This window comes from Amblyomma maculatum, chromosome 5 (assembly GCF_055883805.1).
Source record: "Amblyomma maculatum isolate TAMU_Amacu chromosome 5, ASM5588380v1, whole genome shotgun sequence".
In the NCBI taxonomy this organism is placed as follows: Eukaryota; Metazoa; Arthropoda; class Arachnida; order Ixodida; family Ixodidae; genus Amblyomma; species Amblyomma maculatum.
The window spans coordinates 51,844,403-51,865,001 of NC_139348.1; the positions used below are offsets into that span (position 1 = coordinate 51,844,403).

The 20,599-nt window shown below is 42.7% G+C and overlaps 1 protein-coding gene across 1 annotated transcript; it reads left to right on the forward strand.

The window, feature by feature from the left end:
• Positions 1-465: 465 nt before the first annotated feature.
• On the forward strand, positions 466-18,778 carry LOC146188304 (uncharacterized). The gene is made up of 6 exons (XM_084603724.1): positions 466-513; positions 785-897; positions 3,001-3,130; positions 7,333-7,521; positions 14,252-14,377; positions 15,865-18,778. The coding sequence occupies exons 2-6, from the start codon at positions 839-841 to the stop codon at positions 16,078-16,080; spliced, it is 720 nt and encodes a 239-aa protein (XP_084459850.1). The 5' UTR covers positions 466-513; positions 785-838; the 3' UTR covers positions 16,081-18,778.
• Positions 18,779-20,599: the final 1,821 nt, after the last annotated feature.

Genomic DNA, 20,599 nt, shown 5'->3' on the forward strand with positions numbered 1-20,599 from the left:
GGCGAGGGAAGGTAACTGTTGGCATCTAATGAAAACATGCTGCCTTCCAAGTAAAGAGAAGTGTAGCTGCAGCCGGCAGAATGTTAGGTGGAAAGATGTGTTATGAATTTTGGGGGCATTAGGTGGATGCAAAGGTCACGAACCGGACTTAGTTGAAGAAATTTAAAGATAAGTCTCTGGTTTGGAGTGAGCTATGATGATGGAGATAATGGCATACCATGCGTATTGGTTGGCTCATAAGGCGTACCGTATGACTAACAAGCTTGTCCTCGGATAATTATGGATACGGAGACTTGCAGAAATTCATTATTATCCCGCGCTCGTGCTCAATAGCTTCCAAGATGGAGCGCATATTTATGCTTTAAAATCATGTATGTACTTTTCTATTCCGGCTAATGCCTCGCTAAATTTCATACTTTACGTCTCGCATTGTATTGTAATAGTATTGAAAAGTAGAAAGGACGGTATCGCCTCTCTGCTGCCTTCTCATTCCTGTGTACAGGGCGCCAGCAGGTAGGATCCGTTTTGTGTTTCCATCAGAGGCAGCATAATGCGACATGCCAGACCGATATACATTAGCAAAATGTCTTCATACGTTTTTCATTCGGACTACGTAATGTCATTCCTTGGCAAGCGGGCCACTTCTGCATTACGTGCTTAAGTTTCATAACACTTGACCTTCATAAGTTGCAAACATCTTTTAGCAGTTATGATTACATGGAATAATGAAAGCTTTTGCGAGAAGGCTCCTGTCTACCACTGAATGCTCTTTTTTTCTGCACAGTTTCTCGACAACCTTCTACAAAAGCAACGTACTTCAACAAAAGACGCTTCGTATATGGCCGTTGGCTTTTACGCTGAAGGTGCGGATCTCATTGAAGCGAGAATGGCACTCAGGTACGCAAAGATTATCGCCATCATTCTGCAACCCAAAGGTGTGACAATCCTAATCTATGATGGTACAGGCTCACCGTGAAATATTCGACGCTCTACTGCGGGAAACGTGTAATAATTTTAGTCGGCCTGCGCTGTCTTCACTTACAGAGCATCTGGAAGCACTCAGTGTTCATGCCGTGTTTTCCAAATTATCGTTTCCGCATTCATTAAGCAAAAACTCAGGGATTCACAAGAGCTGTCTTTTTTCACAGCAGTTGGCTTATTGAACACTTCGTATGAAGGATACGAAAAAGCATTTGACTCAGTTGAAACCTCGGCGGTTATGCAGACATTGCGAAATCAGGGGGTAAACGAGCCGTACGTAAAAGTGCTGGAAGATATATATAGTGGCTGCACAGCAACCATAGTTCTGCATAAAGAAAGTAACAAAATTCCCATAAAAAAAGGTGTTAGGCAAGGAGACACAATCTCTCCAGTACTATTCACAGCTTGTTTAGAGGAAGTATTAAGAGACTTGGAATGGGAGCAGTTAGGGATAAGGGTAGACGGAGAATACCTCAATAATCTGCGATTTGCTGATGACATTGCCTTGCTAAGCAACGCGGGGGATGAACAGCAAATAATGATTGATGACCTAGACCGGAAAAGTAGAAACGTAGGCTTGAAAATCAATATGCAGAAGACTAAGGTAATGTTCAACAGCCTCGGGAAGGAACAGCAGTTTACATTAGGTAGCGCAATACTGGAAGTAGTAGGCGAATGTCTATTTAGGGCAGGTAGTAACCGCAGATCCGGACCATGAAAAGGAAATAACAAGAATAATAATAATGGGATGGAGCGCATTTGGCAAGCACTCGCAGATTATGACTAGCAGCTTACCGGTATCGCTCAAGAGAAAAGTATACAACAGTTGCATCTTGCCTGTACTCACCTATGGGGCTGAAACGTGGAGGCTAACCAAGAGAGTTCTACTTAAGTTGAGGACAACCCAGAGGGCTATGGAACGAAAAATGGTAGGGGTAACATTAAGAGATAGAAAGCGTGCAGAGTGGGTCAGAGAAATAACTCAAGTTACCGACATTCTTGTGGAATTTAAGAAGAAGAAATGGACGTGGGCAGGACATGTAGTGCGAAGAGAGGATAATCGATGGTCGCTGAGGGTAACAAACTGAATTCCAAGGGAAGGAAAGCGTAGCAGGGGGCGGCAGAAAGTTAGATAGGCGGATGAGATTAAGAAGGTCGCAGGGGTCAAGAGGATGCAGCTAGCACAGAAGCGGGTTAAGTGGAGAAACATGGGAGAGGCCTTCGCCCTGAAGTGGGTATAATGATGCTGATGATGATGATGATGATGATGATGATGATAAAGGATACAAGTAACTACCTAAAATTTAAGTACCATGAATTACCCCTGAATATTCAGTCTCTTTATAGTTACCATCTTCTCCACCACCTCCATTTTGCTAATGAAAAGTATAAAGAATTTCTAATTACGCTCTCGGGTGCAACATTACGCTGCAATATTTCTAAAACACGTGCACCTGAAAAATGGACAATTCCGCACCACCGAACAAATTACCTTCTGCAGTCATTAAGTTATACAGTGCCAATGTTGCTAAATAAGTTCAATTTATCCACTCTTAGTAACGCTGTACTAACACGCAAAGTTTTACGTTCAATGTTTATAGGCTGACCTGTGTTTTGCTGTTTCCAGTGTAAAATGGTACCGCGTGTAATATACATAGTAGATTGAGTTTTGTGTCCGTCATGTTGTAATTATCGGTTTGTTGTAATATTTTGTGTATGTAAACGCTAGTCTTTATATAACACCCTGATATAACTTATATTTTTCACTTCATTCGTCTCATTTGTATGTCTGTGATAAAATATCAGTTTTTTTTTTTTTTTTTCCCAAGTAGCAACTGATCTCTTGTACTCATTTTTTGTACTGCTGTCACTGTTGCCTGCCGCCGGTTTCCAGGCCCCGTCAAGCTGTCCCTACAGCTTTTTGCCTGGGAGACCGTCAACATTGTAAAATGTTGAAAATAAAAGTGAGTTGACTTGACTTGACTTGACTTGACTGCCTGCATCTTGGTTTATGCGCAGATCTGTTTATACACCAAGCCTCATCATCGCTCACGGACACATTCAATTCGACGATCGAAAGTTTGGGATGGACTGCAGGATGGTGCTCCCAACGCCACTGAATGCTGTAGGGAAATACCGAAGTAGTCAGGTACAGACCCTGTTTCTGAAACAAAAATCCAAATTATGAATTAGTAATGATCTTTTGCTAAAGTTCAATAGCAGCTATTCTTGGATGTCCTCGAAATCACTGTGCACTGCCAGATGGAATATCTATTACTTAGGAGTTCCCATAGCCGTCGTGCACATTTTATGACATTACTACAAAGAAAATAGACTCAACTCATCACCCAAGTGGTGTATAAGTGCTCTTTTAGCATGCAACATATCATGTGGCATGAATACTTCATTCAGTTCGCTTCAGTCATTCAGTCGTCTCCAAGTGTTCGTGGCCCTGTCCCTCATTCACACATCCTCTTTCCCCAGAGGATACCCTAGATTACTCGGAACACTTACCCATCAGTAGCGCTGATCAGGACCAGTGCAAGATTATTACTAGTGCTGTGGCTAGGATAGCCCTCCAAGGGATTTCTTGTGCTTTATAAGAGGACTCAAGTTCATGGAGGGGCTCTTAAATGACATGTAAGGGGCTCTAATATTGGCAAAAATGTTTCTACCCCCTCTATTGGGACAATATCAAGCATAGCATTCCGGTAATCCAGTATTTTTCGAATACCACATATACTCAGCTGCGATGCCTCGAGGTTGCAATCTAACCATCATCTTCGGGCCAAATTAGCTGCAATTTTAAAGCTTCATTTGACCTCTTAAAAATTAGCAGTCAGGGTTTATGTCACCAGTATCAAATGAGTTGATCTTCTATCAATGCAAGAAGCTCTGAAGAGTCTCCGCCAGCACCACAATTAAAAAACGTCAATTCTTTGGCGCACAAACCTTCTTCACAGCACAACTCTCGCATCCATAGAGCACATCTGGAAAACCGATTGCATGAATTATGTGTAACTTGGTTGGCAGTGTGATGTCTTTGCTCTTTACACACGGTAGAGGCCAGCCATGGCTCTTTCTCACAAGCAGGCCTTCTAATTTCATGACTGCAGTCAACTTCCGAGGTAATTTTGGAGCCGAAGGAGAGAAAATCTGTCACAGCTTCCAGTTCGTTCACTCTGTGTAATCCAAGACTTGATAGGGAAGATGCCATGATTTTTGCGTTCTTATTGTTCATTGAAGACCAAACTTCTCACTCTTATTTTTTCACGCGCCTCAGGAGCCTCATTTGAGTCCCTTTCGCTTTCTGCAATTAAACTGGTACCATCCGCATTTCTCAGGTTGTTGATTCGTTTCTCAGCTATCTCCACTAATCTTGAAGACTCGTACAGCCCGGCCTTCCTCATGATTCACTCCGCATGTAAGGTAAATAGGCAGTGCGACAGTATACAGCCTTGTCTCATTATCAATCGAGAACCAATCAGTAAGACTGCGTTCAATGGTGACTGTTTCCTCTTGTCCTTCTCACAGGTTCCTTTACGTGATCGAGATGTGGGTTGGAACTCCTACCTCCTAGAGAGCTTGCGCAGTCTGTCGTGATCAAAGCAATCAAATGCTTTCTCATAATCAATAAAGCAGAAGTATATAGGTCTCTGGAACTCTTGCCCTTTTCATAATCCAGCGAAGGTTGGCGAAGTTCCTCTTACCTTGCAGAGCCGAGCGTGCTCGTCTGGAAACCCCCGATCCGCTTGCAGCTGGGTTCCGGCTTGGGGGATTTTCAGAATCACCTTCCTAGCGTGCGAAATAACTGCCATCGTGTGGTTGTTCTAACAATGTTTGCCACTGCTTTTCTTTGGAATACGGGCGTAAACTGACCGCCTCCAATTTTGTGGCCCCCACAGGGTTGTCCGAATTTGCTGATATAATGTATGCAGAACTTTAACGGCATGGCCTATTATGTTTTAGAGCAACGTAGCTGGAATGCTATCAATTTCGCTACCTGCGTCTTTACGAATGATGTCGAAGGCCGATTCCACTTCATGCTTCAGGATAACTGGCTGGAGATCGGGGATTGAACCTTATGTTGGGGTTGCATATACGGATTTTTTTTGTACAGTTCTTTATATAATAGCCTTCTCCACTTTACCTCGGAGGAGTCAGGGAGGTCCCTGCATTGTTTCTACTTTACGCGCCCAGCGTAGCACAGAAGACTCCTTTGACAGCTTTAATTGCCTTATATAGAGCTCTTGTATTTGTTATTTGGCTGTCGTCCTCAAATTCTCTCTAATGAATTTTCACTCATCTTTCCGAATGCTAATACCTGTAAATGAGCTGTTTAGAAGAATGACATTTTTTCACCCACACATTTTTCGATCCTCCGGTACTCGGCTACTTGCAAAGCCTCTTCAGGTAACCACTTTAATGCCTTGCATTTCTTTGCCTTTGGTATTCTCTAAATAGCAACATCTTGTGTATATCACGAGCATCAGCTGAGATCTCTTGAGGCATACTTTTTTCTAACCTAGTTCTTGAAAACGATTCTTCTCTTCCACTGCATATGCTGATAAAATTTGGTCCAAATCATATCTGAATTGCCGTCTAGCTTTCTTCGCCTTCTTCTACTGAAGCCTTAATTTCGCAAAAAGAAGTTGATAATATGTACCGAAACCAGCTCCAGGCCTTCTTTATGGTACTTATATAGCACTACTCCATCTCTGTCGACAGAGAGTACAATAAGTCCGATTCCTATACCGATCACCCAGTAATGCCCACGTGTAAAGGCATCTTGCGCTGTTTAAAAAAGCCATACGCTATGGCCTGGTTGTTTTCTTGGCGAAACACTGATAGCCTCTGCCCAGATTCATTTGGCTCACCAAGCGCAAAGATGCTATTAATTCCGGATATTTCTTCATTGCCTACTTTAGCATTTTAATACCCTTTGAGAAAAATGACATCTGATGATACAGTGTGGTCTAGAGGGCATTGCAGGTAGGCATACAATCTCTCAATGTGAGCTTCTTCAGCACCAGTTTGTTGGTGCACAGACTTGAATAACTCTGTTGAAAGGCTGTCTTTGAATACTATGCCAAATCATTCTTTCGTTGATGAGGTTGCGCCGTAGTACTGCTTTGCCCATTGCTCGGTTCACTATCAGAGCGACCCTAATTCTTATTCTGGATTCGTGCCCGAAATAATAAACGAAATTGCTGCCGGAGTTAACTTCTCCGATTCCGGTCCCCCTGAGCTCGCTGATATCCAAGGCATCAATGTGCAGCTGGTCCAGTTCTCATTTAGTGATATACAATTTACCTTCGTCCGCGGATATTACAATACAAGTTGCTATGTGAGATATCTTCATGCAACATCGGATTTTCCGGTCACTGCCACGCATATCCAGAGCGAGCGAGCATATAAGCTACTTTATTCGTCCTGGAACTACTTGGAATCGCCCTTTGTTCATCCCAAGTAGCATGTGCGATGGCTTCCAATCTAGGGCGCTCATCTTCCAGCACCATATCAGTAAAGCTTCGGTGACTGGCCACTGTATTACATTGCACATTAACATTGACATACCTCGTACGCATAGACTCCACGAGGCTACCTTTCGTTAGCGGATTCCAAAGTTAAATGTACCATTATTGGTCGAGGGCACAGCATAGCGCATGCAGGGTTGTGAAAAAAAAATCACCAGAAGTATTAGAGACGAGGTTGATTTGGCGCGGCAGGTAATCAAAAGCAAAACAAAAAGAAAAAATTATCGGCGCCATTTTTGAAACAATCGGACATGGTTTACCTAAATATATTATGTTAAAAAAGCAGCTCTGAGCTTCAGCAAAATAAGTGTGTACCTACTACATTACTATAGTTAAGGTTGGGATCTATTCATACCACTTGGCGAAGATGGTTTACACGTGGGGAAGTGTCTAAGCGCGGCGCACCGACTTATGGCGCTATAAATGGCCATACTCGGCGCTTGTAATGAGGGGCAAAAACTGCTTTTAAATTTTTCTATATGTTTACATACCCTTAGAAATGCTAATGATTGTTTGGTTTAAGAGATTTACGTCAAAATGCAACTCAGGCTATGAGAGACGCAGTAGTGGAGGACTCCGGAAATTTTGAACACCTGGAGTTCTTTTACGTACACACTGACATCGCACAGCGCACTGAACGATTAGGACCATAGAAAAAGGTGCACTACTATAATCGATGAAGTTTCAGATGTTCACTGATCGCAAGAGTACACCTAGGAACGTTAACGTAGTTTTTTATCTTCTTCATATAATCGAATATTGCAAAGTTGAAGATGGGTTCTTGTCAAGTTATACCGTCTTTCCTTTGCCACAGATGAATGCGCTCGAGATGCTAGAGAAGATGAAACATCTCAACACAGTGCTTGCTATTTCGGTGGCGCTATTCGGGCGACGATACAAACCAGCGAATCCAGACCCTGTCACTTCACCCAATTACGACGGATTCCTTCCTGGGCAGCCTTGTACATATTATGAGGGACGATACCTGGTCCACTTCACCCAAGTGAGCCTGAATGTTTTGTTGTCGCATTAAGGCCTTCATGTTCCGTTTGAAAACCTTAACAGGAATTGGCTTCATTCGGAATAATTTCCACGAAGCGAGAAATGACAAGAAAAAATTTAGGAACAGTTCAGCGCTAACTTTAAGGTCATAATTTGTAGTGTTGATTGGTTCTATCTAATTAGCAAAACAATGAAGAAGTTACTGTACAATGAATACAACCCGCATGCTGTTGACATTTCGGTAGTAGCAGTAGTGACGCGTTGCGTCTGAAAGCAACTCAGAAAACTTTGAGATACATTGACCTCTAATCAGAAATTGTCGAGAAAGCGTGGTACGCAAGGTACCAGAGAAAAACTGAAATACAAGGAATACAGAGAGTAACATTGAAACCCGTACCGTTTTTGTATGATACTTGGGAGAAACTCTGAAACCAAAACATTAGTAGCTCTGGCTATGTGGTACCGAACAAAGGGAAATGCATTTCAGGATGAGGAAAGCCACTGCAACCGCAAGGGAGATTCATAATGTGCCACGAAGAATTAGAAATGTGAACGGGAGCTCAAGTACCGGGGCACATTGATAGTGGTAACTACCCTTGAATACCCAGTTGGATCTTAAACCTGCCTGACCATCGCAATACCTGGCAGGAAGAGAAGAAATTGATGCGAAAATAAACAGGTTTGAGGGACTTTTAAACACCACCTCTTAGAGTGCTGCGCGACAAGATTATTGTCGTCCAAATACCGAGTCCCCATGAGGAGTTTTGTAACTGTCCGTTGACTTCGCTACTTGAATAATCAGTATTCTACGTATATTCATTTGCTATGTTAAATATATGTGAAAGACGTCCGCCCAAAATACATACAAATCTCCGCTATGACAATATGACAAAGCCCTACAACAGTGTATGCGTGACAAAGAAGGCCTGTAAGAATGGATTCTTATCTCACACTCCTATTTCAAATGCATAGCGCGAGGCAGCACCTCCTTCTAACCATACGCAGCCATACAATCTACCAACTTGCATTCACCAGATCCACCCCATGATTTTGGCTCATAATGCCGAAGAGAACGATGCCGGCCACAACGATGCCTTATTTTTCTAGAGAAAGAGACCTTTAGGCTATCGCGATAAAGTGCACACGTGATCGTTCTGCGTTCAGCGGAGGCTGCTTGAAACGAACATGAAGGTATAACGAACAAGTAGGGGCCCTTGTTTTAACCTGAGGGTAAAGGTCTCCTTACTCAAAATATAAAGTCCTGCGCCGTTATGTGCCAATAGTAATGGTCACTTCACTCGCAGGTGCCAGCTGGTAGCTGGCATGGTGGCTAACTGATTAGTTGGTTGACTCGATTAACGAGACCACCTGACATAAAAAATTTGGCAGGAATTTCCACTTCGTGTTGGTCATTTATGTTGGGAAGGAAGAAAAAGAATAAACATTCAAGTGCTCTTGATACCGAGTCGACCGACATCAAATGCCTTGATTATAACGGCACTTTATATATCGAGCTGTCGCCTATCGTGTTGTGTCAAACGCTTAATCCGGACATTGAAGTGTCGCCACTACTCTTTTTAGCTTTCAGGCTATACAAATCAAGGGCTGAAAGAGGCTGTGCAAAAACTTGAATACGAAGGCCATCCTGAAAATCGGAGTAACGGTGGAGTTTGCACTGCAACTGACGAACGGAGTTTTGTGTTTAATTTTTTGGATAAAACCATAGACAAGAAACACATTCAAGAACTGGTGTGCTGCACTAATCGCACAGATCTGTGTTGGAAATGGGAATATTTTTTAATATTGTCCCGTAGCGGTGACAAGCCCCGTAGCTGCAAACGAAAACATTGGTGTAGCACCTGAATGAAACTCTTTATTTGGCTAGCTTACGCTCGCAAAAAGAACTAAGCTAATCGGCTGAAGCGAAAACAGCAAACACGCGTCGGTTGTCGAACTAAGAATCCCCGTTTCACGCGTCAGCGCTGTTTAAAAGGCTGCGATGAAAGGTCGAGATAAAACCACAACCGGTGACTAGCATACACTGGAACCTTGTAGGAGCACCCTTGAAGGTCTGGAAGCTTCTACATGTATTCGGCGCATCTTGCGCGAAAAAGAAAATGATAACGCTAAGTCTTGCGACGAAAGAAATGCACTATCGAAGAATACATAATTGATTGGCATGCCGGAATTGGAGTGATAAGGCCGCATGCCGGCGGCTGTACAAAAAGAAATACAGTTTTTATTGGTTCGGGGCTTCACTCTCCCCTTAAAAAACAACGCCTCATTTTTTGCCCCGCTGGTCTGATCGGGGACCTCTTGCATTGCTGGCACTCAGAGCAAATTTTTACGTAATGGGCGTAATGGGTGCCCTGGTGTCGGCACATCGTGAAGCAGCTGCAAAATTATCTTTTGGAGCTCCTTAGGCACGAAAAGGAGGTATGTGGTCCATGTGGATGCAAAATTCTCCACAAAGGCGTCGTTCTGCAACGCGAAGGACGCCCGCTGACGCCTGAAGACCGTAGGAACAGAAGCCGTCTTGCCTTCTAGGTGATCCACCAGGTCCCTCAACAGAGGGACCGAGCACTGCTGCTGTGCAAAACTGGTAGTGCTTACCGGTCCCAAGAAGGCGTTGTCGTCTTCCTTCGAAGGCGCGTCAACAGGAGCCCGCGAAAAACAGTCTATGTCTGAATTCTTGAGACCAGTAGAGCGCATGGTGATCGCTTACTACTTCGAACGGTCGACCGTAAAGTAACGGGCGGAATTTCGAAGTAGTCCAGGGGATAGTGAAACATTTTCTCCGTCGCGAATAATTGGTTTCAGCTTTTGAGAGGGCCCTGCTTGCGTATGTGATACCTTTTTCTACTCCGGCATTCCTCTGAACGAGGACGGCGCCTGTACCCCCGCTGCTTGCGTCGGTGTAAATTTTAGTCTCAGCGTTTTTATCAAAATGACAGAGGACAGGTGGAGACTGTAAGCGGTGAGTTCCTCGAAGTATTCTACTCGCGGTGCTTTCAAATCAAATGTTATATTGTAAGCAGCGTCAAAGATTTGGCTGGGCGAGAAATATTCTTGACGAATCGTCGGTAATGCGCCCAATCCGAGGAATCGGTTCACAGCTATTTAATCACGTTCAAGTCTCAAGCGAAGATGTTTAGAGCGATGAGGTGCGTCGATGTCATCTTAGAAGGAATGGCGTTGTCCATCGACAGCTTGATGAGGTTTGAGCGACAGTCGATGATCGCCCGATGTACGATAAGAATATCCATGCCCAGAATCAGGTCACGGGAACATTGCTAAAGGACCACAAAGCTGTAGGATAACTTTGTCCAGTCACTGTTACTCTTGCGGTGCATCGTCCTCTCGGCGTAATAAGGTTCCATCAGAGGTGCGGATCAGAGGCCTATCCCAAGTGGTCGTCACTGTTGAGGTTGGCGGCAAAAGCTATAGTGAAAATAGAATAGTCGGCTCCGGTGTCAAATATGTCACTAACCGAATAACCATCGACAGCAGCGGCGAGGTCACTTTTTCGTGTCCTCGCACTACATGTTGGCATCGGTGTACGATCTCTACTTCGTCGTTTTCTCAGGTCGCGGTCAGGGTACATCGTTGTCATTTCAATGAGTGGGGTTTGGTTACTATTTGGTGGCATGATAGTCAAAGTCCTCGTCGTGTGCGGCGACTGTGTATAGGTTGATGTGTCATCACTCGTCGTCGGCGCTTAACGATCTTCGTATTTTCGCTGTGAAGCAACCTCAGCTTTCAGCTCAGTTTTGAGCATTGGATATAGTGTGCGGGCATATAGCGCACTGGATGTTTGTATTGTCGTGTGCGGGTGTCGAGGGTCGCTTCGATGTTAGGGGCTTTCGTGACGACTTCCTGAGCTGTTTCTGTACAGCTCGCATTCCAAATCTCACCTTTTTCTTCTCGCCCATCGTAGGTTCGGGCTGACGAAAAAGGCGCTTCATTTTTTCAACGTATTCAAGGACGGACTCATTAGGCAGCTGTATCCTGGACTGAACGAAGAATTCAGCTCTTTCCCTCCTCGACGCTTGCGAATACCTCCAAAAAATGCTTGAATGCTTTCCATATTGTTAGGGAAGACTCGTAGTTCTCGATCCACGAGTCTTGGCCTTCAAGTGCTGGTCTTCATGTTTCGAACCCCTCGGTCCCGAATTAGCGTAAATCTGGAGAAGGAACGCAACAGATTAGTAAAATAGAAACCCATCAACGAATTAGAGGTGAGGGCGAGGGGGGAAGAGTTCAGGATCTCGCTACAGATGAGATATTCAGCTCTAACCGAGGATGGCGACATTAACTCAGAAGTAATGAACAATAATTTCAAAGATATTTACTGAGTCTGCTGTAGAAGTAAGCGGTAGGATAGTTACAAAGGATACCGGTAATCTGTCTGAGACGACATATTTGATTAAAAAACGCAAGAGTATGAAACCTTCCAACCCAAGAGACCAGATAGAATTAGCCGAGATATCAAAGCTAACCAGTAAGCGCAAGGCGGCCGATATAAGGAAGTATAACATGGAGAAAATTAAACATGCTGTAAAGAACGGGGGAAGCCTTAAAGCAGTAAAGAAGAAAGTGGGCATATCCAAAAACCAGATGTATGCGATAAAGGACACAGCGGGCAACATCATCACGAATATGGACAAGGTAGTCAAAGTAGCCGAGGAGTTCTACACAAGTCTCTACAGTAGCCAAAGTAGTCAGGACCGTAATGAGATTGGCGGTAGGCAAAACCGTCAGGCGTTCCACCAGTTACGAAGGACGAGGTCAAGAAAGCATTAGAAACTATTAAAAGGGGGAAATCAGCTGGAGAGGATCAGATAACTACAGGTTTGCTGAAGGATGGGGGGGATATCGTGCTAGAAAAACTGGCCACCCTGTATATGCTGTGCCTGGTATCATAGAGGGTACAGGAACCATGGAATAAAACAAACTATATCTTTATTCATAAGAAAGGGGACTATAAGACTTTAAAAAATTACAGACCAATCAGCTTACTGTATGGTACGTATAAGGTATTTGCTAAGGTAATCGCTAATAGAATCAGGACAACCTTAGACTCCAATCAAGCAAAGGATCAGGCAGGTTTTCGGAAACGGTACTCTACTATCGATCAAATCCATACCATCAATCAGGTGATAGAAAAATACTCGGAATATTACCAGCCCTTATACATAGCATTCATTGATTACGAAAAAGCATTTGCCTCAGTTGAAACCTCGGCGGTGATGCAGGCATTGCGAAACCAGGGAGTAGACGAGCAGTACGTGAAAGTGCTGGAAGATATATATAGTGGCTGCACAGCAACCATAGTTCTGCATAAAGAAAGTAACAAAATTCCCATAAAGAATGGAGTTAGGCAAGGAGACATAATCTCCCCAGTACTTTTCACAGCTTGCTTAGAGGAAGTATTCAGAGACTTGGAATGGGAACAGTAAGGGATAAGGGTAGATGGAGAATAACTCATTCAATCTGCGATTTGCTGTTGACATTGCCTTGCTAAGGAACTCGGGGGATGAACTGCAAATAATGATTGATGACCTAGATAGGAAAAGTAGAAAGGTAGGCTTGAAAATCAATGTGCAGAAGACTAAGGTAACTACCTTGGGAAGGAACACCAGTCTACATTTTTAGGTATTAGGCGAATATGTCTACTTGAGGCAGGTAGTAACCGCAGACCCGGATCATGAAAGGAAATAACAAGAATAAGATTGGGATGGAGCGCATTTGGCAAGCACTCGCAGATTATGACTAGCAGCATGCCGGTATTGCTCAAGAAGAAAGTATACAACAGTTGCATTTTACCTGTACTTACCTTTGGGGCTGAAACGTGGAGGCTAACCAAGAGGGTTCTACTTGAGTTGATGACAACTCAGATGGCTATGGAACTAAAAATAGTAGGGGTAACATAAGAGATAGGAAGCATGCTGAATTGGTAAGAGAAACAACTCAAGGTACTGACATTCTAGCTGAAATCAAGATGAAATAGCATGGGCAGGACATTAGTGCGCAGAGATGATAACCGATGATCACTTAGGCTAACAAACTGGATTCCGAGGGAAGGAAATCGTAGCAGGGGACGGCAGAGAAAATAAGGTGGGCAGATGAGGTCAGGAAGTTCGCACGGGTCATGTGGATGCAGCTAGCGCATGACGGAGTTAATTATGACGGAGTTTCATTATATATTTTAATTATTATAGAGAGTTTTGAATGTTAGACCCCAGTATCAGTTGAGGTCAGTCGTTCAGTCGTGTCCGACTCCTCGTGACCCTATAGACTATGTCACGCCACGCTTTCCGGTCTCTCACTATCTTCCTAACATCACATAACTTCCTAGGCAGCGCCTCGAGGACGCCAGTAAAGGGGCTCCTTAACTGCATCATGAAAGTTCAGCAGCAAAAAGCAAAATTGTCCCAATAGCATAAACAACAGTCGTTTGAAGCGTCTAGGTTTGACTGTTTTTCGCATTGGGATTGCTGTGATGTCGCTTATAACATAGGTTTGTGCACTAATTCGGCCTTTAGGAATCGTGTTTTATTGCTATCTTTTAGTGAGCTATTGAGGAAGGAAATTCGAAACGCAGGTTTTGTATTTCACAAGGTGCTTCTCCTTTATGGGAAGAGAAACCATATTCGATGATGTGTGCAAACATATCTTGATGTTAGGAATGCATATGCACTGTTTGTTGTATGACTTCTTACTATTTGCAGTTTTGCAAAAAGCGAATCTATTTGAGGAACATGAAAATGAACATCTACGATCGAGGCGTGTCAAGCTTCGACAAGAAAGGCCAGCGGACAATTGTGTATGACACCGAGTACAGCATAGCAGAAAAGGTGCGCTCCCAAGTTTCGTTTTACGATTGAGAATACAGTAACCGTTGCTCTACGTGTTAACATGCTTTATATTTGGTACTCTACCGAAGACCACGGAACAGGAGAAGGATGCATGACTTTTCTTCATAGGTTGTTAGCCTGCGTGAAAAACACACGCGTTGATAGAATAGTTTAAATAGCTTGCGATATTTATTTAAACGTAAATATATAAATGAGCGAACGGAAGCATTTGCCCCCTAATTACGTACCGAACTCCTTTTATTTTCAGAGTATTAACAGAGGGCAGCTCATGTGCTGCCAACCGGAAGGTGGCCTAGAGGAACAAAATAGTGTCGTTGGTTCTATCGCTAATAATTTAGCATTCATTTATTCATATATATATTGTCATGACGAAAACTGTGCCAACAATTTTAGCACGATGAGCCTAAACTAACGATAATATGCGAAACCCTTGACTGCAGGTGCTCTGTGGCTGTCTTTAAATATATCACTAACTTTATTGCCTGCAAACAGCCAGAAAAAAAAAAGAAATTATATTGGCACCGAGTGTTCAGTGTTTTAATGAAACCAATCAGCAGGTTAAGGCGAGGTGGTGGTGATGAATGCTAATAGGCCTGGAAAAGAAGAATATTTCCCGGAATCGAGCAAAATTATTACACTCTTCTGGTTTCACCCAAACCTTAGCGCCTGAACAGATAACGAGAACTTGATGAAAGCACGCATAGTGAAAAAAACACACACCAATAGGTACCTATGCAGCCAAAGTATACTAGGCCACGATGTATGACGTCATTTAACTCATGAAAAATACGTGCTTCTTGGTCCCTGCGTTTTTGAAACTTTATTTGATTGAAATGTTGGGCGGAAATGTGGCTTCCATGAAACAATTTTATAAAGCGTTAACAACCGGCAGGCTAAAGCGACGACCTTATCTAACATATTTTTTGAGAAAGTTAAACGTCTCAGCTACCAGCTATGAACTTCGAATGATTGATAGACATCTTCGAAAAATATGCAAACATCCTACAACCATACTATGAATGCAATGCTCGCTGGCTCCTTACATAACTGCGCTATTTCGCTGCTAACGTAGCGAAGAGACTACTGCATTTGTTCTCAGCAATGTTTTAACTTGCGCTTACGTTCAGGGAAAAGCAAAATAGCTAAATCTGCTTTTGCCGCATCACGGGTTTTCTCCGTAATTTACCGACCTTTCATTATTTCAAATAGCGAGCTAACTTTAGTGCTTAAAACTGCAGAAGCTATGTCCTTTATACGATATTTTTCACGGCTGACCAATGAAGTGGAAAACGTGAAGTCTGATAAAAAATAAAAAAAATTTCAAACATATAGTGCAGATGTTTTGAAACCGCACGGGAGCTGCCGATACCTCTTATGAGTGAAACGCACACTTTGTAGTTTATTAAAAATGATTTAATTACGGATCATGAGAACCAGGTGTAACAAATTGCACCCCGTGCTTGCAGCTTTGTTTGGGCAAACAAGCGCACATTCAACTGTCTTACGGAGCGGCTGCGTATGGCCTCGAGTACACCGACCACAGCAACGAGTGCCCCAGCCTCTCAAGGAGCGGCGCGTACGGGCGCATACGGCTCATAAAGAAACTCGTGGAGTTCTTCCAGTCTGGCCCGGGCGCGGAGAAGTTGCACGACTGCGACACAACAACGCCAGAGCCAAACTAAAATGAAGACAGGTCACCAGAATGAGAACAGCATTGTTTTCTCTGTATGTTATGATTTATTATGATATATTGTATTGCTGGTTTAATTAATCCAAGTTCCTGCAGCTTACAGAAATGCAGTGTTGATCATACTACACACCTCAAAGGCATTATAGTTCAGTGGTAAGTTAGTCTTCTAAATTGTAGAAACTTAAGAAGTTTATAAAACAGTCATTGACGATAACCAGACAGCTAAGCTAGTTATCGAAAATAATCGATATAGCTACAGGAATCGAATGGCTACAGGAACCAGTGATGTTAAAAGCACCGAGGCTCTGTTTGACATGTGTCTTGTGTTTCAGCTAAGCCAGACAGTTCATTCACCCACATGTATAACTCCAACTGGGGAGTGTCTTCTATATTCAGTTTTTGTTCCAATGGCATACACAACTCTAATACAAAAATACATCATGGAAAATCGGACCATAAGTTGATATATTTCATTTGCATTTTTGCAAGATTTTTAAAACCTACGACAGAAAACTTCGTCACTACAAAAAAACTTAATTATCGCTAACCGTGTTAGCATTCTCCATTACTCAGAAGATTCCTTCTACACATTCCACTTCAATGAGCTTACCACACTTTAGAGGAATTGTTCGTCTATTTGCCATTATTGCATGCGAAACTTCATCCCGAACAAGCGAAAGAATTTTGCCGTTATAAACCCTTGAATTTCCTGAGAAATAATCCATTTAAGATGTAAAATTAGGCGGTTTCGTAGAAATATATCTACAAATTCAGCATTTATTGTGCACTTTAATTCAACTCTAGCTATTATATTGCGCGAATGTAGGAACCGTTATTTTACGGAAACATTTGGACGTTCGTTCTAGAAAACCTAGAGAAGTTCTGGCAGTTTCTGTCCTGCGAAGCTAATTCAAAGCTCGACAAGTGGTTCTGGATGACCGCACTGTCACCCATAAAAATGAGATAGCAAATGTTTTCAATCGTTATTTTCGAAGCATATTTTCGCAAAACGATGAGATAAGCAACCCCACTCAAGATAGTCAAAGTTCCGTTAATTTCAATATAACCACAGAAGGTGTGTTTTACGCCTACTTATGCGTCTTGATCATAAGAAAGCATCGGAACCGGATGTCATTTCAAATTTCTTTACCCAGACGTACGCTGAATTTCTAGCTCCATATTTAGTAACACTATATGAACAATCCATAGATACTGGCACTATACCCGATGACTGGTAAGTTTCAAGCGTCGTTCCTGTATGTAAAATGGGTTGCAGATTAGACGTCAATAATTACCGTCCAGAATCATTAGCATGTTCCGTTTGCAATCTCTTAGAACACATATTGGTTACTCAACTAAGTGTATTTCTGGAACGGAATGAAATAATAATCAACGTGCAACACGGCTTCCCACGAAAAGTTTCCACAGCTACCAAATTAGTTACAACAGTCGATGAAATTTCTAAAATCATAGATATTGGAGGACAAGTTCGCATAGCTTTTCTAGATTTCTCAAACGCCTTCAATGGAGTGCCTTATAATAATTTCATCGCTAAAACGCAAATGTTTGGTGTGCCTAGTAATATTATACATTGGATATTTTCTCATCTCACAAAGCGCGAACAGTTCGCTAGTGTTGATGGTGTTAACTCTTGTTTATTAGCTGTCCATTCTGGCGTTCACCAGGGTTCGGTTTTAGGGCCTACATTGTTTAATATTTACATAAATTAATGAGTCGAAGCACTGGAACCAACAGTTTGGAATATATTTGCCGATGACTGTATAATATTAAACAATATTAAATCCGTTTATGATCGCATCTCTCAACAAAAATTTGCCATTTTTGAGATGATGGTGCAATAACTGGGTGATGTCCATTAACTATGAGAAAACTGTTGTACTTAATAATACCAATAAAATAAATAAATTTGAATTTTAGTATAACATAAACGGAAACCTAGTCAGGCAGGCAAAGGAATATAAATACTTAGGCGTAACGATTACTTCCACACTAAAATGGGCAAGGCACATTGACAGTATATGCTATGCAGTACGTAAAAAGCTGGGATTTTTAGGGAATCGCAAGGGTGAGTGGCCAAGCACATTAAAACTTAAGGCATTCAAAGCATGTATCAGACCCAGACTTGAATATTCCTGCGTGACATGGGACCCTTATACATCAAGTAACACCAAGACCTTGAGTATATTCAAGGCTAATAGCCAATTTTATTTATAATCGATACAGACGCCGAGACTCACCTCCATCGATGATCCACTGGATGACAAGAGAAAGAAAGCCCGACTAGTCTTTCTTCAATCGTTATATATTTTCAGACTTCACATTAAACCTGAAACCTACCTCAAAAAAGATAAGCGCTGTCTTTCCTTATCACCTATATTTGCCCGCACTAATATGTATAAATTCTCGTTTTTTCCATGGACAATCGCAGTGAAACGCCGTACAGATTGACTCGACGTTTTAATCGCCTCTCAATCGAAGTGTGATATGTTATACTGTGCGTTGTATTCTTTGTGTTATCTGTTCATCGCTGTGTGAAGTTTTTTATTGTTTTCGAGTTGCATAACATCCATTGTATATGACTTCTCCTGCTTGTGTATGCTGCGCCTGCAGTCCTTTTTAAATAAATAAATAAGTAGAACAGAGGCAACTGGATGTAGATAGATGAAAACCAGAGATGAATATTCGTTTGGTGACTTATTGTAAATAGAAAATGCTTCGACAAAGGTGTGGTATGTCATTTGAAGGCAGGGTAACAGGCGTTACTTTGCGCGTGAATTGCAGTAGAATACCTTTATTGCCGGGCCCGTAATGAGCTTGGCGGGTGAATGTGATATACGAATTACGGCAACAAGATGGTCACACTCAGCAGTCATTAACTGGTAACCGTAGGATGAAGGGACTGCATAATGTAATTCTACAGTATTCTTGCTTTTGTGGCAATTGCATTGTATAATAACTTGGGCTTTTACTCGGGCTAGGGTTAGTAGATTGATAGTAACCGATAGCCGAACAACCTCCGATAAAATGGTACACAAGTGTTACTCGCTTCGGCGCCCGGCTTCCTTGGGGTGTACGTTTGAAAGAGACCGGCAAACTCCGCTGCGAATTTCAGGGGTGAAATCATATTCGAACACCATAACCCAGAAAAGTTGGTTTGTGATCATTTCGAGATGTTAAAAGCCTATCAGCCTTTATTTCCCAGGAAAGGAAGGCAGATGACAGCAGAACATAAAGCTTCAACGAGCCTGACGAGTTTTTGCGCCTATGTGTACAGCTAGACTAGCAGCGCAACGCTTAACGCCAAACTACGTTATTTAGGGACAGATAAAAAAGGTCGGTAAGGTAAAATAACCAACCAGCTTTAACAATAAAAACTCACAACGATAGGCAGTTACACAATCTCAGGAGAACAAAACAAAAGAAACTGGGTCTTAGACAAATGCATTTAGCAGCGCAAGTAGCAAAATACTAGCTTAAAATTAAATACGCAATACATGTCCATGTTAACCTTTCCACGTAATCATGCCTACAAATATATTGCACCAAGGAAAATGACCATATGTACAAGGCACTGTAACTGCGTAACAAGTCACAATAAAAATATTACACATTTAGGAAGTTTAATAATAAGAATACTAATAATTGGTTCACAGCAAGGGAATGGCGCAGTATCTGTCCCACTTGTTTCTATGTATAACCGTGTCGTAAGGGAAGAGAGGAAAGCGGGAGTGAAAGTGGAAAGAGAGAAAGAGGAGCCGTAGTGGAGAGCTACGGAGTAATTTCGACCACCTGGGGATCGTTAACGTGCGCTGACATCGCACAGCACACGGACGCTTCTTCATTTCGCCTCCATCGAAACGCAGCCGCTGCGTAAGAGATCGAACTCGGGTACTCCGGAACAGTAGTCGGGCGTCTTACCACTGCACCACCCAGGTCTTTTTTCTTTATTGCCGCTCAGCAAAGTATATACAGGCATAGAAATCACTAGCCTACCTTTAACATAAACAATGTCTTGAAACGTTTTCATTGTTATCAATGCTTCAATCACATTCATCCACAGAGGCTGCTCAGGCTTATTGCGGAGATCACAATATGACGGGTTGTGCTCGCACTGTGGGGAGGTGTCTGACACCTACCACATGGTTTTGGCCTGCCATAAATATTGTTACGATGGAATAGCAAATGGGGTGTTTATTTACAGTGGTATGGCAGTGGGATAAGGTGAAGCCTACTAGCCCCAGGCACCAACGCTTCGTCTTCCTCTTCTGTCCCACCATCACCATCCTTCATCGTCGTCATTAGCGTGACATTTCCCCCCTACTCAGACGAAGCCCTCTGGGCGTGTTCGTGAGTCGTGCGAGGCTGACACGGCTTCAAGCGGGCAACATGATACAGTTCGGTTTTGGCAGACCGGCGACCCGATGCTGTCAGGCGGGCTATTCCATAAGTTAAATCACTAAGGCGTTTGATAACCACATATGGGCCGTCAT

Excerpts from the sequence above, each read along its gene's own strand:
- LOC146188304 (XM_084603724.1), top strand. The coding sequence starts at position 839 with ATGGCCGTTGGCTTTTACGCTGAAGGTGCGGATCTCATTGAAGCGAGA. Across the intron at positions 898-3,000 it reads GAAGCGAGAATGGCACTCAG|ATCTGTTTATACACCAAGCC; the intron begins GTACGCAAAGAT and ends GTTTATGCGCAG. Across the intron at positions 14,378-15,864 it reads AGTACAGCATAGCAGAAAAG|CTTTGTTTGGGCAAACAAGC; the intron begins GTGCGCTCCCAA and ends CCGTGCTTGCAG.